Source organism: Typopeltis vanoorti, chromosome 11 (assembly GCF_054136105.1).
Source record: "Typopeltis vanoorti isolate ZY-2024b chromosome 11, IOZ_Tvanoo_1.0, whole genome shotgun sequence".
NCBI lineage: Eukaryota > Metazoa > Arthropoda > Arachnida > Uropygi > Thelyphonidae > Typopeltis > Typopeltis vanoorti.
The window spans coordinates 42034639-42062127 of NC_143559.1; the positions used below are offsets into that span (position 1 = coordinate 42034639).

Here is a 27489-nt window from a genome sequence, read left to right on the forward strand (position 1 = left end):
ATTCCAGTCTATTCAAATCATTCTGCATATCAGCAGCATTCCTGATTACCCTACCTATCTTTGCATCATCAGCAAATAACTGTATGTCGCTTGTCAAATCCTTCCCAATAAATTTAGTTTAATCCTTTATCCAAGTGTGAGCAAACAAAGTTTGCGCCTGAAAGTATCTTCAGGACTGGGGTAAGGTGGTACAACACTAGGGCAATGCGTTGCAAAGGTGGAGCAGGCTACCAACACTCCTGTCTCAGTATCTCCTATAATGCAAAACACATTTCCTTGCGGATATGTCTAATGTTATGCATTAAGGGAAGGGCCACTACCCAGACTAGTTTCGACCTTTATTGAGGTAGAATGGGAGTTCATGCCTTTCATCACTGGCCTCTTTAGATTTAAAAAAGTTGTGCTGAGAGTCAGCTTGATAGTGAGAGAGGAGAGGAAAGATAGAGTGGATAGTAGTAGATATTTAAAGGAGGCCTCAGTCAATCTACTTGGCCTGACTTAAATGCCAACACCAAGCAGATCTCCGACATTATCTCCCTCCATCCGTTCTCCTCCGCGTTCTCCGGCCAGCCACCTCTTCAGATGTCTGGCCGATGAAAGAAGTGAAAAAAAACAAATGCAGGAAGACACACATAAATTGAAAATCAAAAGAACTAGGACACACATAAACAGAAACAACAAAAGTCGGTGAATTAACAGAAAAGTACTGCAAGAAAGGGGGAAGAGCCTGGCCCGAGTGATGCAGCCCGCAAGGAGCTGCACCGCCTCGCTGTAAGCCTTCGCCGCTCGGGTTCTCAGGTCTGCCCCCTCCTATGTGGATTAAGCGTGAACATACAGAAACAGAACCAAGAAACTTAGAAGGGGCTTTTTTTTTTTTTTTTTTTTTTTTTCCCATATTTGCCCTGCTATCTCTTACCGCTTCCTCATAGTCTTTTACCACGTTTTCCATCACTATGAGTATGTGTACTGACTCTTCATCATTAAATTGCCATATTCTCTTCAAGCATTCATTCCATTCCGCTTGGTCGTAAGTGACTTTCCCAAACTTGAGCCATATTGTAAGACTCTCTAGCTCACCTTCACATTGCAAAGCCACGTCTCCCTTTTCCTGTATAGCTGTGTGGACTTTGTTTTTTATCTCGGGTTTATTCCTAAGATAGAATAGGATTCGTTTTGTTACATTCGAATATTCATATAGGGGTTCTTTTCTTTTTACCGGTTTTGTAATGGGGTGAGAAGAACCGGTGTTTGTATCTACTTCTTTTTTCAAATTCCTTCATTATCCATGGGTATCTCTTTTCCAAATCTACTCGTGTCAGCAACTTCAATGTGTTGCATAAGTGTTGTTTTTCTTCCTCTGTTAAGTCCAGGTGACCGTCCAGTTGATGGGGCTCGACCTTGGTTATATCTTTTACATAGAGTTCTCCCCATATGAGTCTATTGCTCCTCTTAAAGAACAAGAAAGTTGGCTCTCCTTTTGTGGCCATTATCTGAAATAGTTTTTCTGCCGTTTTAGGAGATCCCTTAAAGTTCTTCAAAATGACAGAGCCGTTTGGAGTATTGCTTTTGACAAAGCTTGTTCCTTCCTTAGTTTCTGGATTGTTGTTTCCTCATTTTCTGTGTTGTTTCGTGATATTATCTCATTTCCTTCCTCATCCTCATCTGAACTTGAGGCTTCTATTTGGCTTTCAGTGTCCTGTTTATTTCGTTTCATTTCTCCTTCTTCTTCCGGCGTGATGGGTCGTTTTGTTGTACTGGTGTTGATTTCCATTTCCTCTGTTTCTGTGCTGTTATTGTTGCCTTCCGATTCATTGGTGTAAGATTTCTTAGTGTTCTGTTTCTTTTTCTTCCTAATTCTCCCTTCTGCGTTCCTCCCAGTTATTGCCTGATTTCCTAATGTAGTTGTTGCGGTAGCTGGCGGTTGGAGGGCTGGAAACTCTTCTGGTTCAGTTGTTTGTGGTTCGTTTACTGTTTGGCCAGTAGCTCGAGAGTCCTGTGTTGTGAGCTTAGGAATGGCTACTGCCGCAGGTGTTATGGCGCCTCCTGCTCTTTCTGCAAGAACACATCCCATAAAATAGACATTAGGACAAATGTCTATTTTATGGGATGTGTTCCCACATTTACGGCATGGTGACTCACATTGATTCAATGTGTGTTCTGTCGATAAGCAGTTGCGGCATGTGTTGTTTTTCGGGCAGTGAGCGCTAAGGTGACCCAAAGCAGTGACCTAAAACATTGTTTTCTTACGCCTGGATAATTGACTATTACTCTTGCTGAGCCTAAAAAAATCAAGTTGGGGACCTCGGTTTTCATCTCAATTGAAATGCTCACTTCCCCTGACTTCCACTCTGGGATATCCGTGTCTTGTCCGATTGTTACGTTTCGGACAATCCCCCACTTGGAGAAAATGGTTTTAATGATTTCCTCCCCTTTCTCTAGATATTCGAGTGGAAACCTGTCAATTTTTACGGATTTTAAAATACTTCCGACTAGGAAGGGTAGGTATTTTTTCCCTTCACATTCTACGCCTTTAAGGAGCGTTTCTCTTGTTTCTATGTTGTTTGTTACTATTTGGAATCTACCCCCCCCCCCCCTGTAAGGGGTAAGCCCGTAAATACTTTCTGCTTTGACGACTTTGAGAAGAGCTCTCACAAACGTCGCTTTGTCGATGTTTGGGTCAATTTCGATCCCGAGAGTACGAACTCTTGGCAAGAATTTCGACATTGTTTAAAAGAAAATACCTTATACCTTACCAACGGAATAGCAAATTTCAGTCCCCGAAAGGAAATACCCTAAAACGGACCTGCACCGATTGGAACGAGGCCGCAAAAAATAAAAACCAACAAAAGAAAAAACTAGAAGGGTTCTTACCAAACAATACTGGAGTAGGAGCTCTCTCTCGGGATCTGGTAACTGGCAACTGGAATCCAAAAGAAGACTGGAACATGGAGCTTTCTCTCGGGGCCGCTGAAAACAGGTCTCTTCAGTGGGAGCCAGGCCCAAGTTGAGATACCAGGCAGAAGCTTTTGGAGGTCATCTCTACCTATAGGAGTTGCCAAATGGTGTGCCACCCTTTTTTAATAAATTACTCTGGATTTAGAGAAAGATGTTGAAAGTTTATTTTTCACTTGGTTAGAGTATAATAAATTTAGTTTAATCCTTTATCCAAGTGTGAGCAAACAAAGTTTGCGCCTGAAAGTATCTTCAGGACTGGGGTAAGGTGATACAACACCAGGGCAACTCGTTGCAAAGGTGGAGCAAGCTACCAACACTCCTGTCTCAGTATCTCCTATAACGCAAAACACATTTCCTTGGCCCTTCCCTTAATGCATAACATTAGACATATCCGCAAGGAAATGTGTTTTGCATTATAGGAGATACTGAGACAGGAGTGTTGGTAGCTTGCTCCACCTTTGCAAAGAGTTGGCCTGGTGTTGTACCACCTTACCCCAGTCCTGAAGATACTTTCAGGCGCAAACTTAGCCGGCAAAGGTTGGTCGATTGGTAGAGCCTCTGCTACTAATGGCTCAGTTAAATAAGTTTGAGCGCGGTTAGTAGTTGGATGGGGACGAATCGTTCGATGCTGTTGGCACACTCTCCCTCGATGAGTCTTTGGACTCCCTGGAGGTGTCAAATAATAATAATAATAATAATAATAATAATAATAATAATAATAATAATAAACTTTGTTTGCTCACACTTGGATAAAGGATTAAACTAAATTTATTATACTCTAACCAAGTGAAAAATAAACTTTCAACAAATCCTTCCCAATATCATTAATGTACAGATTGAATAACAGTGGACCAAGCACTGATCTTTGTGGGACACCACTTGTTACCTTAAACCTTGCAGACTCAGATCTCCTGTATACTACTTTTTGATATCTGTCAGTCAGCCATCCTCTTATCCATGCTAATATTGTGTAACCCAAACCCATTTTCTCTAATTTATGAAGCAGTCTGCCATGCTGTATTCTGTCAAAAGCCTTAGCAAAATCCAAACGTATCATGATGTATCCATTCACCTTGTCTAGTTCAATGGTAACATTGTTATAGAATGTGAGCAAGTTGCTAAAACATGACCTTCTCTTAGTAAACCCATGTTGTTCACTGCAAAGTAGAGATTCACTGTCAATCCATTTCTGAATGCAGGCCCTAACCAATTTTTCCAAAATCCTCACTACCACTCCTGAGATACTAATTGGTTGATAGTTAGATACATCAGTCTTTGCACTATCCTTGTGCAAAGGAATTACCATACATTCCTTCCATTCCTGCGGAATCTTCCCTGTTCTGAGACTCATATTAAATATCCTGGTCAAAGGAATGGCTAGTTCAGCTGAACACACTTTTAGCACACGTGCTGATATTCCATCAGTCCCTATTGTTGAATTTTTTTCAGTTTGTGCAACAGCTCTAATACCTCGGCCTTACACACCTGTGTTTCTTCATCTAGTGAAGAGGTAACAGTGAGCTCAATGTTGCATTCACTAGGTTGATAGCTTTTAAATGGGCACTCATTAACTGAACAACCTCTTCTGAATCTGTAACCCTCACGCCATCTGGATTTAGAAGAATTATTCTTTCATAATCATTCTTTCTTTTACTTACAGCATATCGATAGAATTCTTGTGGGTTGTCTTTAGCACGCAGAGCCAGTTTCTTTTCATAATCAGACTTTGCTTTCCGTACAACAGTTGTGACTATTCTAGCCTGCTGCTTATAACGTTCATGATGGACGTCATCCTTATGCAAACGATATTCCTTCCACATCGTCCTTTTCTTACGAATCTCTTGCTTAATAAGATTGCACATCCATTTGACTCCTACTCTATTTATTCTTCGAACTCTCGGGACACACATTCTGATATCACATCATTTAAGTATTGTTTAAATGCTTTTCCCATGCACTGTCAATATTCTTTCCATCCAGCAACCGATCCTATTCCACTGAACTCAGTATACTCCTCAGTTGGTCATAATTTCCTGCTTTGTTGTTCAGCATGTAACCTTTTCTGATTGGAACATTCATAATCTTAGTCACTTCCCAAGTGAGTACCGCATGATCTGTCACCAACTGGAGGCAGAATAGTTATGTCTTTAACTGAAACGCCCTCCGACACTATAATCAAATCTAACACTCTTTGACCTCGAGTTCCTTCTGTCACATGCTGCTTGAGGAAGTTCTGCAACAGCTCAATAAATGCATTTTCATTTTTCTCATGAAATTCTACTGCTACCCAATCAATATTTGGATAATTAAAGTCTCCCATTATCATTACTCTTTTCGCACTCATCTTTTCTATTTGGTGATGCATTTCTTCATCACCAGCAACCGATCCACCAGGTCAGTAACAACACCCCACTATGTAATTTGTCTTGTTAGATTCCATTTCACAACAAATGGCTTCAAACTCACTGCCACATGAAATAATGTTAGTAGTATTACTACATTCATAGGTCTCAACTCTAACTGGATTTAAGTCATCCAATATCATTAGCAGCATGTCCCCTCCTCTCCTATCCACTCTATCCTTTCTAAAAATATTGTACCCATGACACTCGATACCAGTTAGTAGATCTGATGCTGATAGACAGGTCTCACTAATTCCTACAATCTGAGGTCGCAATATATTGACTAAGGCAACAAACTCTACCCCTTTGTTTCTGATACTCCTAGCATTCGTGTACAGACATAATAATCTACCTGCATGTTCTTTTATATACTCTTGTTTGCAGTCTGCCTGACACAGTTGGATATCTTGCAGATCTCTATTCTTCTCTAATGCCTTACGCATGTAAACATCTTTGCACACATGATGGATCCGAACTGGACGAACACAAACCCAAAATCATTCTCGCCTCATCAACATTTCCATGACAAAGCCCATTCCCGTCATTTACACAGTTATATACCATTGTCTCTCTTACACTCACATCCACATCATTCCTCCCTTTATAATTTAGTTTCCCTAACTCTCTGTGTTAGGTCTCAAACCGGTTATTAGTTTTTCCAGACTCCTGATACCAAACGCATTCAGGTGTAGGCATCCCTCTTATACAAATCCAATCTTCTCTCAAACTCACTTCACACATCCAAAAACTCACATCCATTCCTTCTACATAGCCTACGTATCGAATCGTTTGTCATCATAGCCCTTCTTTTTTAATTCATTTTATCATAGTGACGTAAAATACTAACGATTTTCACTTTCTTACTCTTCACTCTCGCCTCTTCCAGCAACCCTTTCATGTCCTCTCTCATACTAAATCTATCACCAGTTAAATCGTTCGTACCTACTACAACTATGATTTCGTTTACTTTTCTTTTCTATTTTTGAATTACTTGCGTTATATTTTTAATTTTCGCTCCAGGAAAACTCGATGTTATAACTCTCTCATCTATAGCATGTTTTATTATAGAGTCACCATACCAAATAACTTCTTTCCTTTTTACTAACGTCACTTACCTGATTTTCGTTATTTCCTGACTTACCTGTTTCCTTACTTTGTTGTTTCTTATTTTCCTGTTCATTTTTCTTTTTCTACCTATGCTCATTTAAATGTCTCTCAACTTTTTGCAATTCCCGCATTGTGTCTCTGATGATCTGCTTCAACTTCACTATTTTGGCAGTTAATTCATTTTCGTTAACCTCCTCCATGTGCACAATAACATCGTTGGCAGGGCTAACCTTCTTGTTCTCGCCTGAGTTGCTTTTTTTAGCATTACCATTCTTGCCCTTTTTTGGTGCCATTTTAAACGTATACTAAATATTAAAATATCTTAATAAAAATATATGATAAAATACTAAATACACTATAAAACACTAAAATCTACACTAGTATACTACAAAATATTAATTTTCTAAGGGAAAACACAATAAAAACAGACAAAAATCACCAACTTTACAGGAGCACTAAATTCGCCGACCAACCACTATGTATCCTCGATACATAGGACGTTCATTCAACTGACAACCTATTTATCATATCGAATCTTAAAATCCTTAACACTCTGCATTAACAACACATTCTGGTAATGCATTCCATTTACTGACAATTCTCCATGTAAAAAATGACCTCTGGTTTTTTCCCCTCTTTTTATAATCTCATCTGGATTAATCCAATAAAATCCTCTCACTAACTTGAATGTCTCTATCACATTACCTCTTTTCCTCCTCTCCACCAAACTCTGCAATCACATTTCTTCAACCTCTCTCCATAGCCAACATTCCAAAGTCCTGATATTATCTTAATCACTTGTCTGAATCCTCTCCAATGTTTCCACATTAAACTGAAAAGTAGGTGACCAGATTTGGGCACAATAGTCCAAGTGTGGTCTGACCACTTCCTTATCCCTACATGTTAGAGTACTTCTTATCATAGCAGCACTACAATATGCAGTCTTTGCAACACTTGCAACATGCCCTCTAAACTTCAGTCTACTGTTAACCATCACTCCCAAATCTCTAATTTCATCCACTTCCTGCAGTATGGCACAGTCATTATAGTACACAGTACTATAATGACTGTGCCATACTACATACTACACAGTCATTATAGTACACAGTACTATAATGACTGTGCCATACTACATACTACACAGTCATTATAGTACACAGTACTATAATGACTATGCTCCAAAATGCAACACATTGCACTTATTAATATTAAAACTACAACCCCACTCCTTTTTCCAAGTCAAAAGTCTAGTCATATCTTCCTCAAGGGAATTAACATCAGCAATGCTACTTATAATTCTTCCCAACTTTGCATCATCAGCAAACGGCTGAAGATCCTCATCAGCCCACATGATATATTATTTACAAACAAGTTAAACAGGCAGAGGCCCAAGAACAGAACCCTGGGGCATGCCACTGGCTCTATCATTGTGTATGATGGAGCTGTGAACAATCTCTGAACCATCTAGCCAATATACTATCTATTCCCAATTTCTACAGCTTGTACACCAACTTATTATGTGGTAATCTATCAATTGCTTTTGTAAAGTCTAAGAATATCACTGTATATGATTCTCCCTTATCTAACACACCCGTTCATAAAATGCAAGTAAATTGCTAAAATGTACCTACCCTTCATAAATCCTTGCTGACCATCATAAAGAATGCTATGTCCATCAACCCAATGCTATTCCTAAGCAATCTCTCTCCAACACCTTGACTGCAACAGCAGTTATGCAGACAGGTCTATAATTGGACACTTCTGTCCTAGAACCATGCTTGCGGAGTAGTAATATTTTGCTTTCTTTCCACTCCTTAGGAAACCTACCCACTGCAAGACTTTCATTATATAACCAGGTCAAAGGCAAAGCTAACTGTGGTGCACATTCATTAAGAATAAATACCTGGTAATATATCATCCATTCACACAGCATTTTTAACATCTAACCCAACCAACACCTGATACACCTTTGATTCTTTCACTTACAATTCTGCTAAAACTAGCCTCCCTTCTACATATTGCACTGCATCATTTACACACCAGTATGATACACACTGATGAAATGCTTGTTCAATAATTCCTTTGTATATGTATGCTTTGTAACTGTTATTCTGCTGCCATGACTATCTGCTAGTGTCAACCTGCCATAATTATTCTTTCTCTTGATTGCCATATACTGAAAAATTCCCTCGAGTTAACCTTGGCTTGACCAGTCTAGCTCCTCTTATACTGCACCTTTTCTTTCTTTACCGTGCTCACCACCTTTCTAGCCTGCACTTTATAATCTTCATGGATCTGATCACAACTAACCGTCTTGTAACTCCTCCATAGTCTTTTCTAGCATAGCTTACTTGATTTCATTGTTAATCCATTTCACACCTACTCGTATGCAGTAAACGTTCTTTTGTCAGATATTGCCTTGTCAGTTTCCATGCAATGTCAACATCTTTTCCACTCAGCTCATCTACCCAATGTACTGATGCTAACTGACTAATGAGCTTCCTATAATAATCCACTTTATACTTCCACATATATCTATTTTTGGCAGAAACCTTTCTTGTTTCATCACTTCCCAAACAAGTACCTCATGATCACTCTCTCCAGCCAGCAGTAGTGTCAATACCTCGTTATCACCAAATCCAAAACATTAAAGCCTCTAGGTGCTTCAGTGTGCTGCATAAGATATTTATCTCTCAGAAATTCAACAAACTCACTCTCCTTATTCAAATACACTATCTCTGCCTTCCATTCTATATTCTGTAATTAAAGTCTCCCATCAGGATCACTTTCTTTTTACATGCTCAACTAATTTGCATGAATATTTCACAATCAGTATTCTCTGCATTCCCTGGCCTATAACAGCATCCTATCCGATATACTAGTCTGTTTATTTCAACTTCACACCATACAGATTCAAAATCTGTACATGCACTATCAACTTCCACACTTTGTGGACACAATTCCTCTGCAATCATTAACTTCCTCTCCTCTTTTTACATTTCTATCCTTCTGGAATACTATATATCCTTCTATTTCTATTTCCGACATCACATCCGCCTCACACAACCAAGTTTCACTTATTCCAATTATCTTTGGGCATACTGACTCTTATGATGAGACATCCATTTCAAATAGTTTGCCAGAAAAGCTATATCGGCAGTCAGTATATAAAGAATTATTTTAATTATAGGTGCATTGACAAAAGGTTGGGACCTATAGGATAGTAGTATGGATGGGATAATAGCTAAGGCATCTGAGGGTGCTACTCTAGAGACCAAATATGGTAATATTTTAAGCCATTTCAGGACTCCTAATAAGCAAGGATGGTCATCTCACACTAGGTTGGGTGTATACACTGCACCAATCAGCGTTAATCTTAGACAATATATTATTACTGAAGTTTTTCATGTTCCTTTAATATAACATAACATAGCATAGCACACTTATTTTGTTTAGGAGTCCCCCTAAGTTTTTGAACTCAGGGGTACTCCTGAACCATGTCTAAATAGCTCATATACTGTAATTATAAGATATCAATTTATTTATTCATCCTTTTCTGGGGTTTTAAATTACTTCTCCACATTATTCATTCTTTCCCGGTGTTTTTAATTATTTCTCCATGTATTTTTAACCTTTAACCTTCTTACTTAGTTTTACAATAAATATAATTTCAAGTTTTTTTTTCAAAATGCATTATCTATTGTTGATTTAATGTAACCTAATGAATTTCATAATAGTTTTAATCACTAAATCACAGTTCTAAGCCAACGAGTTCAAAAACTTAGGGTGCTCCTAAACAAAATAAGTTTTATATTGAGTATTAATCCTTTTGCATGTACCAAGTGTTATGAAAATTCACAAGAGTTCATATCTAATTGGTGCAATGATTTTAAACTTAATTATTTTTAGTATCCAAGAAATGATTGACTCAAGACAAACTAATATATATATATAAATTTAGAACATAAATTATAAAAAATCAAAAACATGTGAGAGAAAAAAGATAAAACATATTTGTTATTAGAAATATGATCCATCAGCATTTATACAGGCTTTAGCCAGGTTGTACAATTTTTGGAGAGTCATAGGAAATTCTGCTTGTTTGATTGTCTTTAATTCATCAGTTACAGCAGGGTTTTTTTTTTTTTTGAATGATTAGAACATTCGCATGGTGTTTTTTCAGCTTCATTTTTAACTTGGGGAACAGAAAATAGTCCGGAGGAGATAAATCTTGTAAAAAAAAAAAAAGGGGGGGGGGGTGATAAAGGTAGGGATACTTATATGTGTCAAAAAATGCTCATTTGCAGCTTTGTGAGTGAGTATATTTACTGTGCAAAAGAAAAAAAATCTCACAACCAGAATGCAGCAGGATGAACATGTTGAATTCATCTCAGGAGATGATCCATAACTTCTTTATTAAATTCTGCATTCACTGTTCTCCCCTCTTGTACACATTCTTCATGCACCACACCACTTCTTTGTTTTTTTAAAAACAAACATTGTTTTGATATGAGTTTTAGAATCCAATATCTTCGACCTGGGAGATGCCTCACCAACCCATTCAGAACTCAGTTGCTTTGTTTCAAGATCATAGGAGAAACAAACTCTATCTCTTGTAATGATTTTGTCAAAGAAATTTTCATCTACATCTGCCATTGCGATAATGTCCTGATAAGACATGACTAGATCTTCTCTTTGCTCAGCTGTCAAGTAATGTGGAACAAAACTTTTAATGTTTAAGATATAATCAATGCTACAGATTCCTATGCTATAAATTAGCAAAACAGTTAGCAGGCTCTCTTATTCTGATCATACTAATGCCTATATAAAAAACTCTGTCCATTTGAAAACTTTTATTGAGAATTTAACATTAAATAACACAGATATTTTGGTTAGCTTTGATATCACCTCACTGTTCACCAATATTCCCTTAAAGGACACCTTATCATTTATTAAAAAAAAAAAATTTCCCTCCTAATATCAGAGATCTCTTTTCCTTTGCTATCCAATCTGTATTTTTTCCTTGGGTACCTCTATGAGTCCCCCCCCCTCTCACCCCTACCTTTGCCAATTTCTTTTATGGAATATTCTGAAAAACAAGCTCTTAACTCTGCTCCTCTCAAACCCTCTAATCACAAGTTAACAGTCTTGTGATTAGAGGGTTTGAGATAAACCCTCTAATGTCTTGTGATAAACAGTCCTCACTCTAAAATCCAGTTTACTATGGAAAAGGAACCTAATAATAGCTTAGCCTTTTTAGACACCTTGGTAACACCAAGGTGTTTTATCCAATGGTAACCTGTTCTTTTCAGCAATCAAGCCTATTCACATAAGCAGATACATTCACAAACTATTATATTTATGGCTATTTGCCTGCCTCTGTTTAGGAGTGCCCCAGTTTAAATGCCATTGGCTCTTTTCTCACGGATTCTTAGGGCATTGTAAATGTATATTTATCAATAAATATATGTTGCATAGAGGACAAGAAATTTGCACATACCTTTTCCTTGGTGTTGTGGCTCTTCTTCTTTTGCATTGTCCAAACTACTGTGTGTGTGGGGGGGGGGGACAAATGGAAAAAAAAAAACGGGTTTTTTGAATAACATATATATACATATATATTATAAGGGATGGACAGAGCATTTTTTATATTTATATGAGGTGGGAAAGGATGAAAGGGGTTGAAAACAGCAACTGATTTTTAGAGGAGGGGGGGTTGACGGGGTGTGGTCTGTTTCGACTATTCTTGGTCATTGTCTGAACACATGGAGGAAGTGGATGCTATGTCAGGTCGGGTAGGTGCTTCTGCTTTTGAAGTGTGTTTGTGTTATCGCCTATTGGTCAGGGTTGTGACTTCAATTTTATGTTGTGTAGCTTCCAAACCTCGAAGATTATGTAGGGCCTGTGTATGTTGATAGAGTTCACGTCACACTTTATGGCTATTGTTTCTGATATTCTAAGCATTATTTCATTGTCTTGTCTGTCTATGATGGCCTTGTCGATCTGCGGGGTATGTTTTTGTTCAAGGGCGTGGACAGCTATTTCTGTTTTTCCTGTGCTTTGTATTCGATTTTTCTTTTTGATGTTGCGTTTTTTAGTATTTAAATGTTCTGGAATAGGGATGTTACAATCGCAGAAATGTTCTTGTAGTCTTGCCCATAAAGACCTGATGGTGGACCCTGTGTAGGTGATATCACAGTCTTTTTGGCAGGGAAATTTATAGACTATGTTGTGGTGTTCAAATATTTCTTTTTGTGTCTGAGATTTAGTGGGTTTTAGGAGATTTGCCAATTTTTGGTTTGTGGTGAATACCAGTTTGTAGTCAGTATGTTTGAAGATGTATTTGTAGGCTTTGTATGTGTTTTGGGTGTATGGTAGTTTGATAATTTTTTGTGTAGGGAAGTTTATTTTGGTACTTGGGGTGTTTTGGCGGTTTATGGCAGTCTTGTTTGCATAATTTATTAGTTGTGTAGGATAGTTGCAATTTTCGAAGATCTGTGTTGGTTTTTTTATTTCTGCGTTTAGATTACTCTGATTGGTTGAAAATTTGTATGCATTTATGAATTGTGATAAGATGACCGATTTTTTAATGGAATATGAATGGTATGAGTGGAAATGGAGGTAGTTTCCGATATGTGAGGGTTTGTGGTATACTTTCGTGGCTATTTTGTTGTGTGTTCTGGTTAGTGTCAAGTTTAAGAAATTGATGGATTTGTTCTGTTTGGTTTCCATGGTGAATTTTAGTCTGTTGCTATAACTGTTTAGGGACACTTTTAAGGTGGTGCACATCACCACCTAGGATTTCCAATGTACAGAATATCGTCCACGTATCTGCCATAAAATGTGATGCCGGGTGGGGGGGAGTAGGAGTGATTCTATGTGTGCTAGGAATAATTCCGCTAGTTGTCCACTGATGTTTTGGCCCATGGGGAGTCTGAAGATTTGAATGTACATGTTGTTGTTGAACTTGAAGAAGTTTGCCGAGATTATTAGTTTTATTAGGTTAATAATGTCATTAGACGTTAGTTTAGTACGAGAGTGTAGGGTGTGGTCTCCTGTGAGTAGTGTGTGTGTACGATGTCTAAAGTTCTGGGGACATCCACGTTGGTGTATAAAGAGGCTGCATCCAATGAAGTGAGGATGTCTTCTTGGGATAGGGTTAGGTTTTTTATTTTCTTGAAAAGGTCGTCCGAGTTTTTTATCATGAAGTTAGATGCTGTAATTAATGGTTTGAGAAGTTTCACTACGAATTTCGATAAAGGAGCTGTAGTGGTGTTTTTGTAGGAGACTATTGGCCTCATCGGGTACCCGTCTTTGTGGGGTTTTTATTTGTCCGAGCATACGAGGGGTGCGTGTGGTGCGGGGGGGGGTAATGTTTTCATTGTAGTTTTGTGTATTTTGTCTTCATTTCTTAGGGTGCAGGGTACTGTTGATTTGTTTAATGAGGTCAAGGGTGGGGTAAGTTTGAATTTTTTGGTAGGTGTGTTGGTCGGTTAAGATAGCTGTTATTTTGTTGTGGTAATCAGTTAGGTTTGTGATGACTACTGTATCCCCTTTGTCAGCTTTATTGACAATAATGTTCGGGTTCCTTTTTAGGGATAATAGGGCTTTTTGTAAGTTGAGGGCGATGTTTGGTTTTATTATTATTTTACTGTTTATGATGTTGTTAATTTTGTGGAATATTGTTTCTTTGTTAGGGTCATACTTTAATTTTGGTAATGATGTCTCTGTTTTGTATGTATTTTGGGGATACGCCAAAGTTTAGTCCTTTGTTCAGGATGGTGATTTCGTTGGGTGTGAGGTTGTGGTGCGATAGATTGATGATGGAATTGTTTTTTGTGGATTTTAAGGCGGTAATATCCAAAGGGTTGGAAGCAGCACGACTGTTGTATTGGGTGTTTGTTAGTGTGTACCATTTCTTTGCGTGTCGAGCTTCTAATAATACCGTGTAGTCGTTGATGTGAGATTGGGTATTATTCCAAAAGACTGCCCATTCGTTTGGGGTCAGTAGCGTTTTCAATCTGTTTTTTGTTTTGTGAATGACGAATATGCTTGTTGCTTCTTTTTAAATCTGTTGTTTATGGCTTGTTTTATGAGAGCACGGGATGCCCGGTAGCAAATTTTTTTGTTTCCGTGAATCACGCTGTTGCCGCGTACTGCCGCGAATTTTGGTGTGATGTTGTGATCGAGGCATTTTTTTGTGGAACGTTATGTGTATTTTTTGTGCGGTGTATGTTAGGATGGTTTTTTGGTATGTACCTTTTGTAAATTTTATGCACTCATTAAATGTGTGACGTGCAACCATGACATATGCTTGTGTTGGTATGTGCGTAAAGTGAATGCTATTTTTAAGGGTGTTTTTGTGATCGGGGGGAAGATTATGAGTAAAGAGCCAATGAGCCCATATAAAAAAACGGTCCGCCCATCCCTTATAATATATATGTATATATATGTTATTAAAAAAAAAACCAGGTTTTTTCCATTTGTTATTTCAATTCTCCCACTTGCCAAAATCCCCACCCCCACACACACACACAGTAGTTTGGACAATGCAAAAGAAGAAGAGCCACAACACTCAGAAAAAGGTATGTGTAAATTTCTTGTCCTCTATGCAACATATATTTATTGATAAATATACATCTACAATGCCCTAAGAATCCATGAGAAAAGAGCCGATGGCATTTAAACTGGGGCACTCCTAAACAGAAGCAGGCAAATAGTCGTAAATATAATAATTTGTTAAGAGGAGTAACATGGGAGTTTTCCCAGAAATAATATCCATACATTCACAAACTTTTCCATCACATACCCCTCTCAACAGTATGGTATCATTAAAACACTAACCAATAGAATCTATGATCTTTGTTCCAATGGAGCCTACTCACATAAGCAGATACATTCAGAAACGTTTTCATCACCTACTCCTCTCAACAGTATGGTATCATTAAAACACTAACCAATAGAATCTATGATCTTTGTTCCAATGAATCCTCTATTGCAGCAGAACTTAATCATATACACCACACCTTAACTAATGGCTACAGTTCTCACAGTATCAAAAAAATAAATAATCAATCCTCCCCCAATCACTGACCTTCTTTTCTGAAACACTTCAGTAACACCATCATCATCCTCTATATCTGAGGCACTTCAGAAAAAACAGTCAGAATCTTAAAGAAATACAACCTTTTCACAGCTTTCATGCCCACTTGTAACTAGCTAGCTTTATCTGACCCACTAGAGACCAAATCCCTCCTCTATCGGTTCCTGCTTGGTCTACTTGGACAGACAGGAAGATCAGCCAACATCCGCATGGAAGAACACAAAAAATACATCTGCAGTCATGACTATGGTCAATCGGGCCTTGTAGACCATGCTGCATCACAGTAAATTTAGAAAAGAAAGACTATTTTTGGAATCTGCAGCTGCTCTCAGAAATCAACCAAATTTAAATAAATATAACTGCATTAAACTTCCCAAATCCACGTGTTTCACTTAGCTTTGTGCTACCTATTTATATTGTAATCCTTGACGATGTCTCAGTGACTGAGATAATATGATTTGGCAGTAACAAATATATGTAAATTGTAAATAGATCATAAAGACATCTTCAAGTTTTAAAAAAAATCCTTTTAAAAAGTTCATATATCATTTCTTTCAATGTTTGTAACAAATTATGAATTATGTTGTAAATAAAATAATTATTTCACTCTTCTTTAAAATAATCACCTCTAATAAGACTTTCCAGTCGAACTCTTTCATGAACTGCATGCTGATCAAAAAGCACTATTAAGCTACAATCTATAAAATAAAAATATATATATACACACACACATATATATAAACAAAAATTTCTTTAACTGAAATTTAAAAAAATAAATTAATTAATGTTCATTATAATCTGATACAAACTGAGGTAGACTCTCCAATTAGGACAAACATACCAATAGACTGACACAACTTCAAAAAAAAAAAAAAAGGATCAGTAATGAAATGGACCATCTTTAGCCTTTAATACTGCTTCCACATATCATGGACAAGGTCAATGGCTTCAAGTATCATTGATGGTCAGTAGATTGCTCATTCTGATATGCCTCACAGATGAGAGACCAGGGCAGTGAGTTCTTCCTGCTGTTGTGCATATCTCTACAAAATATCCTACATGTACTTCATACGATTAGGGGATTGTGCCAGAATGTGTAATATCACTTCATGTCTTTAAACTAGTCTTTAAACAAACATCTTGAACGACTGTCAGTTGTATGCTAGTATTGCCAATATTGCCATCAGACTGTACACTGTGAGATGGATCACACACAGTCATCGAGGTGCTGCAGGCCACTATTCTCCCAATCAAAGAACTCTCCACCTCATCAGTTCATGATAGACATCATGAATTTCAGAAGCCTGAACTATTAAAATAATGCATAACAGATCCTCACTCTTGTCCTTCAAAAATTGATTTAAAATCAGAAAGAATTATGATTTACTAGATAATGCAAAGTTCTGCTTGGTCATAAACATCCTTACTTGTGATAACTCTACACACACACACATATATATACAGGTATCCCTCAATTAACACAGTTAATTAATCCCTTGATGTCACCGCGTATATCAAAATCGCGTTAATCAAATCTAATAAACAATGGTAAAAAAGTACAATTCGTCCCTGATTGATTACTGTACTAATAGTTCGTTTTATATGGTACTCTTTTAGGAAAGATAAAAAATGAATGCAAAGTAAATGTTTAATAAATACTTGTACCTACATTAGTTACTGCAATTTTTTTAAATCAAAAGAAGTTATAAAAAGTCGTTTGAACAGTTTCATTTTTTTTCTTATCGGCATAAATTCTACGATAACAAGCAAAATGACTCTCCAGACCTCGTCAAACAAGCATTCTTCGATTAACATCTGGATCCATATCCATTACTTGCTGCTTAAGCGATTCTAAACTGCAAAATAATCCATCCAGTTCTTTGACTGTTATTTGCTTTGGGAAGCTCATTTTCACATTCCATTTGTTTGTTGTCTTCATATTTGCATTGTTCAATTTCAAAAAGATCATTGTCACTGAAATCTTTTGAATTTGAATCCAATAATTCTTTAACATCTTCTGCATCAACGTTATCAAAACCGAGGTCTTCATCAATTGCAATGGTTTCTTTGACCACGTTGTTCACAGGATTTTGAAAACAACCTAAGTAATTAGCGCATGCTGGTAGAAGGTTTTTCCAAACAGCTTTCATGCAACTAGAAGACACTTGCTCCCACGAGTCATGAATGTTCTCAATTGCGCATGTTTAATGTTAAATTTTTTCCAAAATTCGTGGAGCGTAATCGCATTTTCTCCCATTGTTGTTTCTACTGCCTTTGAGAATGTCTTTTTAAGAAAATAGGCTTTGAAAGTTGCAATGATGCCCATGTCCATAGGTTGTAACAATGATATTGTATTTGGTGGGAAAAATAAAACTTTCACATTCTCACACAGATCATTAAGAGAATTTGGATGACCACGAGGCTGCTAGCCTTGTGGCGTGAGCATGATTTTGCATGGTAAATTTAAGGCGGTTTAATGAAAACTCTTGCCGCGTATATCAAGGGATTAACGCAATTAATTTCGCCAAGATAATCAAATCCGCGTTAAGCAAGGGATACCTGTATATACACACATATATATATACACAGGTATGCCCTATAATATATATATATATATTATAGGGCAAAAAAACCCAAGTTCTGATATATAGATATATATCAGAACTTGGGTTTTTTGCCCTATAAACTCAAGAAAATCGACTGTAGAACCCACATTATTTCAGACAGTAACACATCCTGTCTGAGTCAATGAAAAGACTGCCAGCCTCTTCATTGGGTGCCGCCTATAATTAGTGATAGTCATGAGCCAGCTATTTCTGATTGGCTACCAGTGGAGACTGAACTGCCCACTCAGTCTCCAAAAGCTAGATAGGGTTAAAGAGCCTTGCCTACTCCCTATAAGGGAATAAAAGGTGTTAGCTTATTATATTATCAGAGAGAGAAAGGCACCACTGATATAGTCAGTGCTTTTTTTTTTTTTTTTTTTTTTTTTTTTTTTTTTTTTTTTGTAAAACAACAGATTCCAGCATGCATTCTTTGCTAACAGGAAATTGGCAGGCCACATTCTATACCATATCAGGTTCCATGAAAATTGATCGAAAAAAAGTTCGTCGAATGTAATTCACCGAAAAAGCAATTTGCCAAATAAACAATTCATCAAATATAACAATTTAACAAATGGCAACTCATCAAATAAACAATTCACCAATAATTTTTCAATGAATTCTTTCATAATTCATCAAAAAGTAATTTTTCTTGCAAACTATTATTTGAAAGTGTTTGGTAACAATACCTAACATTACTCAAGATACAGACAACTGTAAGTGGTCACTGAAATGTAATAATTATTTTGTTGTATTTTAAAACATTTTATGTAGGTGTACAAACTGCTTCACTGTGCAGATAGCAATTTATCTCTAAAGAACATATTTCGTAATACCAACATTTTGTCACAATAACACTAGTCAGACTGAAATTAAAACTTTAATATACAGTGGTGCCCTTGGTTAACAATGGCCTCAGATAACGACGTACTTGGTTAATGACGAGTGGCTGTAAGAAAAAAATCTCTGGGTTAGTGACACAGGCTTTGGTTAACAACTCTCGATTATGTGAACCTCTATCCGATCTAAAAAAACAGAATAACAGAATTTTCCGATCACACTCAGCTATGTGTGGGAAGACACTGTCGAATAGAGAACAGCCACGCGGCACAGCTGTGACGCTCAGATATGTTTGACCCATCATAGCCAGCTGTTTATGTTTTCCGTTTATTGTTTTTTTTCTTGTAGTGTACTGTGCTTTATTTTAAAATTTGTGGTTATAAATGTGTTTTATGATGAAAATGAATATTTAAGCATTTATTTTTTATGTGTTGGTTCATATAGACAATAAATTAGTGGGTGCATGTCACTGTTCATTCGCCATCAAAAGGCAAAATCAAATCTCATCTGTATAATAATCGTTGTATCTATAAGCTGCTAATCAGTGTATGTTACGGTAAGTGCTGTATCTAATATCATCACCTTACAAGCAAAATGCACTAAGTCAAAAATTGCAGGTTTCGAATTTAATTGTTAACTTTTATTTCAAAAAGTTTTATTTTTTAACTTTTACTTTTATTTTTGGGTGGCGATATGTTCTTTTGTATCCCTTGTCCTAGTGTTATACAATTTGTAATAATACCGTATTTTGCGTATCTCTTTTTTATAGAGTGAATTTTTTTACCGTGTGACAAAATGGGTCCCAAAAAAAAAGCTAGTGAGGGAAAAAAAACAGAAACATTTTCTCTATTGAACAGAAGAAAGAAATAATAGCAAAACATCATGAGGGTGTGAAAGTTATGCAGCTAGCTTGAATATATGAAACCAGTCATTCTACAATATCAACCATTTTGGCTAAGAAAGAAGAACTTATGGTAGCTAAGGTTGCTAAGGGAACTTCAAGGTTGAATGTCAGAGGGCTTCTTTTTGAGCAAATGGAAAACCTATTACTAATTTGGATCATAGAAAGAGAAATGGCGGGCGATACTACATCTCAAAATACAATCTGTCAGAAAGCTAAATAGATTTATCAAGATTTGAAAAAGAAGACTTCGGGATCAAGTTCTGAGGTAGATGATGATGATTTCAAAGGTAGCAGAGGTTGGTTTGACAACTTTAGAAAAAGAACAGGAATTCATAGTGTGGTCAGATACGGAGAGGCAGCTAGTGCTGACAAAGCAGCAGCAGATAAATTTGTCAAATAGCTTTACAAGAATTATAGAAGGAGAATACCTACCGCAACAAGTCTTCAATTGTGATGAGATTTTCTTCATTTATCACAAAAGAAGAAAAAACACTTCCTGGGCATAAACCAATGAATGACAGGTTAATATTACTTTTAGCAGCAAATGCAAGTGGAGACTGTAAGGTAAAATCAATGTTAATCTACAACTCAGAGAATCCCTGAACATTCTCTGAGTGGATTATTCTGAGTGGATTTAGAGACATTGAACTTTGTTCAATGTCTCTAAATCCAATCACGGTGTTTTGTGGAAGTCTAACAGCAAAGCCTGGGTCACAAGAATAGAATTTAGAGACTGGATTCACGAAGTGTTTAGAACAACTGTCAAAGCCTATCTTGAGCAAAACAATCTGCCTCTAAAAGCCATTTTAACCTTGGATAACGCATCTGGCCCAACGGGCATACAAGAGCTACCAGTGGAATTAGATTTTATCAAGGTGATTTTTCTTCCTCCCAAGACTACATCTCGTTTCAACCTATGGATCAGCTGATAATTGCAAATTTTAAAAAACTTTACACAAGGGCACTTTTTACCAGATGCTTTGAAATGTGTGAGGAGCAATATGAAGAAAAGGAAATGGAAATTTCATCTGAAGATGAGAATGAAGAGAAAGAACAAATTACAACTGCTGAAATCAAAAATGTTTTGGCAAAGTGGGAGGAAGTTCAAAATGTTGCTATGAAATGGAATCCAAACAAATCTGAGGTTATCAGAACTGCAGATCTATTTAATGAAAAGTCCATGCAGTTTTTCAGAAACATTTTAAAAAAGAGGCAGAAGCAAACTACCCTAGACATGTTTTTTACAGGTCCATTTGTCAAAAAACTCCGAAGTGAGCCCAATTGTCCTTCTGGTGAAGATTGAAAATTAAAAACTGTTTTCATGAACAATTCATTTTATTCGTGTTAATTTTTTTGTAGCAAATACATATACTGCATAATAAATAAATGATATTTACCATATTTTTTATGACATTTTAAATGAGTTTTATCTGCATTTTTAATATGTACTATGGTTGTGGGGAGGAGCTGGAACAAATTAAATTTTCAATTAAAACTTGTGGGGAATCGCACCTTGGATAACGACGGTAATCCTGGAACGGATTACCGTTGTTAACCAAGGTACCACTGTATATCTGAACTTTAAAATGTCATTAAATTTCATCCAGCCAGAGCGGAATTACTAATATCATTTCAAAACTTCTTTATGAAAAGGTTATAATAAAAGTGATCCAATCAGAACTCAAACTGTGCAGACAGCTTCTTGTACCAACAACTTCTGCAAATACCACTAAATCAGAGGGTTATTGTAATACATAATTTCAACATGTTGTTTCTTTGTAGCCCTGAATATAGTTGAACTGAAAACTGAAACAGTTTTACAAATTTTTGTAAAAGTTTCAAATAATACTGAATCTGAGTAAAATTTGTCCCATAATAATTGCTGTACCGACATCACATATTACTACCAGTAATAACAATGGAGCCTCCATAGTTCAGTCAGTATAAACAAAGCCCTTTAGTTAGAAAGACCTGGGTTCAAATCCAGGTACGACGCACATAATTTTTATCAGTCCTCTTCAAATGAAGGTGAGTTAGCAGGCCTAACACAGAGATGGCAGGGCTTTTCCTCTGGGAAACAGGCAAATCAGTCCCATGAACACACACATCTAGACATGAAACAGTTATCGGACAGACAGACAATAAGAAACCATATAGCTCTATAATTATTCCCTATTAAAATAGAATATATGAATATAAATTAAATATGAATATAATTCAATAATAAAAAAACGTTATTTTCTGTCTTCCTGTAATATCTAAAGTAAAATATTTACTTTTTGAATAGAACAGAACAAATATCCAAGGTGATGTGTCAAATGGTCTGCATCTTTCCAGGGATAATAAAAATAGTGGGAAGTGTGCATACATACTACCTTAAATCATGAAAATTTACAGGAAAGAAAGATGGGTAGACCTATCAGCTAACAATGAGGCTTCTTTATATAACATAACACAATAAGAATAACATGAGCAGTTTGCAGGTCAGACAGGATGAGTAGTTCAGCTCAGTGTTTGCATAAGGCAAACCTGAGCTGAACCTTGAAGAACTGTTATGTGACAAAAAATATCACTTTTTGTCACATAACAGTTCTAAATTCTTTCATAATTCATCAACAAGTAATTTTTCTTGCAAACTATTATTTGAAAGTGTTTGGCAACAATACCTAACGTTACTCAAGATACAGACAACATATGTAAGTGGTCACTGAAATGTAATAATTATTTTGTTGCATTTTAGAACATTTTATGTAAACGTACATACTGCTTCACTGTGCAGATAGCAATTTATCTGCACTACCTCAGACACTGTACAGAGACTGAGACTAAATTCTTAGACACTGTAAATACAGGGAAAATATAATATTTGCAGATTTTCAACTGACTATCATAAAAGAAATTTTCAAATTTTCCAAACATCTAAATCAACCACTAAAATGAGATGTGTGTCACCTGGTAACCCCCCGCCCTCAGATTAACAGAAAGATATTTCCCAAATTGTTCTTCCCCCAAAAAAAAATCTCACACAAGGTATTAGGATGTTTATCCAAACACCTCATTCAAAGAGAAGAAAATGAGTGTGTGTGTGTGGGGGGGGGGGGGGGGGGAAGAATGAAGGCAGATATGTGTGACAAATGTTGAATGCCCTATATGTCTAACCAATGTTATTGAAAATGCATGTGATGACTCAATTTTGAAAGTCTGATGGACTTTCAAAATGATGGCCAGTAGCATCTGTCTTTTTACTAGCATTATCCACTTATGAATAAATGATAAAGAAAAGTTTAAATACCCACAAAACTTTTCCTAATTTCTTCATTATTTACTTATAAGTTCTGTCATACCACCTGAAGTATTTTCAGAACAGGGCAGCTCGTATACAGAAGCTAGTAACTTCACATCACTTGCCTTAGTATCCCATAATGCAAAGCACATATCCTTACAGACATGTATATAGAAGCTAGTAACACAGAACATTCAGTGCCGAATAAAAATACAGAGTAAGATTATCAATAAACATAATTTACGCATCACAATTTTGGTTAATCTTGAACTGGTAAAAAAAAAAAACAGGCTTTCTTAAAAAATAGCCTTGTACATGGACTTAAAACAAACTTTATATCTGCTTTAAAATGTAGTTCACTTATTCTTTGCAAACCCTAGTGATATGAAATTATATTCTTAGTTGAACCTTTATCCAAGTATAAGCAAACAAAGTTTGCAACTCAAGTATTTTCAGGACAGGGCAACTTGTATATAGAAGCTAGTAACTTCACATACTTGCCTTAGTATCCAATAATGCAAAGCCCATATCCTTACGGACATGTATAATGCTATGCATTATGGGAAGGGGTCACTACCCAAGACCGGTTTTGACCTTTATTGAGTGCAAACACTGTTTATTTAAACTTGAATAAAGGATTAAACCAAGAATATAATTTCTTCATCATCATCATCATCAAATTCCTGCTATGTGCCCTCAAGGGGTGTACAGGATATGATAGTACTACATGAAAAATTTACATCATTATTAACTTCCTATCTACAACTTTCCTCCAGATCCGTCTGTTACTTGTCAAGACTCCAATATTATCAGATCTTATATTCTGTAGTCTAAAGAACTTTGTACCGTATCAATCCACCTATATCTTGGTCTTCCTCTGGGTCATTTTCCTGCCACCCTGGCAGAGAACACTTCTTTTGCTAATCTTTCTTCGCCTATTCTGTTTAAGTGACCATACCACCTGAGATTAGCTCTGCTAACGCATTCCTGGATGCTGACAATGTCAAGTTCTTTCCTAATATCCTCGTTTTTAATATGATATTGCCAATGATGCCATCTGTTCACGCCTCTAATCTTTCTCAAGATTCTCATATCTGTGGTCTCTAGTCTTTGGTCAAGTGTTTCACTTCTGACTCAGCTCTCAGATCCATAAGTTAAAACTGGTTTGAACAGTGTCTTGTATACTAATTTAGTGTTCCGACTAATTTCTCTCTTATTCCATATGAATTTATTTAATTGTCTTCCTACTATACCAGCTTTATTGATTCTGTTGTCTATTTCCATATTTAATTTACCATCTTCACTAAAAATTGTGCCTAAGCAGCTGAAATGTTTTACTTGTTCCACAGGTTCTCCGTTCACAATGCATTCGACATTTTCAACGATTCTGCCTATTTTCATTGTCTTTATATTGCTGACCTTCATACCATATCTATTACAACAGTTATTCAATTTAGTCGAGGAATCTTGCAGAGTCGTAGCGGATTTATTGATAAGTATAACATCGTCTGCATAAAGCAAAGAGCTGACATTAACATCTCCAATTTTGATATCATGTTCAATACCACTTTCCTTCATAATGTGATCCATATAGATAATGAATAACAGAGGGGATAATGTACATCCTTGTCTCACACCAGATTTAACATTAAACCATCTTCCTGTACTTCCATCAATTCTAATTGCTGACTTACAACTCAAATAAAGACTAAGTATTGCTTGATATAATGCCCAATTGACACCATATAACTGTAGCGTACTGAATAGCTTCTCTCTTGGCATTTTATCATATGCCTTTTCCAGATCTACAAAACTCAAATAGAGATCTTTGTTATATCCCATGATTTCTCCACTATTTGTCGTAAAGTGAAGATCTGATCCTGACAGTTGGCCGGAATCCAGCTTGTTCTTCACGAAGCTTTTCTTCTACAATTCTTCTCAACTGTTTCTCAAGTATACTTGCATATATCTTACCAGGAACACTCAGTAGGGAAATACCTCTGTAATTCTCACATTGTTTTATTTACCTTTTTATATATGGGTACTATGAGATCTCTACTCCAATCATCGGGAATTCATCCCTCCGTCCAGGCCTTCTGAACTATGCAGTGCAGTCACTGCAAGACTTTTATACCACCATACTTCAGCATTTCTGGTCTAATGTGATCTACTCCTGCTGCCTTTCCACATTTTAAGCCTTTGATGGCTTTTTCTACTTCGAGTATGGATATGCATTCCTGACTATATGGCTGTTGAGTGTTTTTTTTAACCACTGTGCTATCACTGCTTGTTTCATTTAGCAATTTCTCGAAGTAATTACTCCATACTTCAAGGATATCTTTTTCTCCCATTTTCATGTCATCTTTATCATCTCTAACTCCTTTTACAGTACTCTTTCCTCCATTTCTAAGCTTCTTCAACAACCTCCAAAATATTTCGCCACCTTCTTGATATTTATTTTCTATGTTCTTGCCAAAGTCCTCCCATGACTTTTGTTTAGCTAGTTTTACACAGTGTTTAACTTTCTTACATTTGTCTCTGTATTCTCTAAGAGCACAAGCTGACTTATTTGCCCGGAACTTTTGATATGCTTTCTTCTTTTCCTTCACTGCCTCTTTAACTTCCTGTATCCACCATGGAGTTCTGAATTTTCTATCCTTGCAGACAACCTCACCACATGCCTCTCTGGCTGAATCAATCAAGGTTTTTCAAGGCTTTCTTTAATTTATAGTATAACCAATTGGAAAAACTTCCAACAACTATCTCTAATACACAGTATTTTAATAATAAGGTGCGACACTTTTTTGTTCCGCATATATGGAAATATGAGTTCTGCATTACTTCAACCTTGGTATCACCTCTGGATCTGGCACTCACTGATGAGACCTCAATAAAGGTCGAAACCAGTGTGGATAGTGACCCTTCCCATAATTCTGGTTAGTTTTGATATCCCCTTGTATTTTGGATCCTCTTTTATGCAGTGACACTATCCTTCTCTCGTCACTCCTCAAGCTCTCTCCCTGTTGACGACTCTCAGTGAACAATCAAGTCAATGACACAATATCCTCAATCTTTCTCACTGTTCTATTCAATGGTATTCCCCTTTTCCAACATGAAATACACTGACGAAATACTGATTGATAACCAGTATTCTTCCACACGAACTCTTCCTTTTACTTGCTACAAAAAGATCACCCTAGAATTGCAACAAACCTTTCTGAATACTTATTTTCATATTTCATTTACCACTTTGATACCATATATCACTTCTTTTGGCTGTGCTTTATGGTCGTTATCAATTAAAGACTATTTGCCTATTTATAGTCTCCATAACATTTTTCAGTTCCTCTAAAATCTCATTTATCTATTCATGGTACTCCCCCCCACACACACACCCGCTAACTCAAGGAATGGAGTCCTGCTATAGCTACAACTTTTAAACAGTCTTGAACTAAACCCCAGGCACTGGTCACCTCATGCTGATGTGTCCTTGTTGCCGCCTTAGCATATATCACAATCTCCTGCTTTATAGTTCCCCATATCTCCCTCTTCTCAATGGAAGATGCAACTGGAAAAACTCATTTTCCTTACTAAGATATGTTCTTTCCTCTTTGCAGTGAGCATCACTATACTTAAAACATGATGTTCCCCTCTGCTTACATGCCAATCTTATTTGTAAACATCTCATGTCTTCCTCTTCAACATCTCAGACAGTGGCTGAGAATGCCACTGTCAGCATTGTTCTTTTGGATCACATTACTATTCTGAAAAAATTCATTTGCTATCATTAAAAGCACCTTCCCATTTTTTATTTCCTTCCTGTACTTCAAAATGCTACAATCTGCATTCTATTCCTATCAACTCATTTCCTCTGTCAACCAAATCTCATTTATGTCTACATTTCTGGGTATCACTGAATATTAATACTACAAATTCTTCTTCCTCATGCCTAATACTTCTGGCATTCATAAATAAACATAACAATCCCTTATCTCTAGATTTATATGTTAAACAATCAATGTTTTTTACCTAGTCAATCATTAGCTTTAGTGCCTAATTTTCTCCTTGAAGATTCTAGCACCACTCTGATACCATTTACAGACCTCCACTGTTGTGACAACACATTTTTTCTCTCACCTAACAGCAATACTCTCAGGATTTCGCTACCTCTACTCACTTAAATACAGCCCACCTCTAACATATAATCCCAACCTCCTTCTCTTCAAATCTACCCTAAAAAAAAAACTCCATGAATTCCAACAATTTCTTATGCATACTAGCCCCTTTTCTTA

At 36.6% G+C, this 27489-nt stretch overlaps 1 protein-coding gene across 2 annotated transcripts in view; it reads right to left on the bottom strand.

Moving 5' to 3' along the window:
• LOC150101468 (DNA mismatch repair protein Mlh3-like) overlaps positions 1-27489 on the bottom strand; it is a 181074-nt gene that overhangs the window by 66590 nt on the left and 86995 nt on the right. For both annotated transcript variants that reach the window (XR_016549020.1, XM_090400326.1), the window contains one exon: positions 16194-16265. Coding sequence is in view for 1 of the 2 variants with exons in the window: in XM_090400326.1 (XP_090256452.1) it covers positions 16194-16265 (72 nt within the window). In the remaining variant the exon portion in view is untranslated. The remainder of the gene's footprint in view (positions 1-16193; positions 16266-27489) is intronic.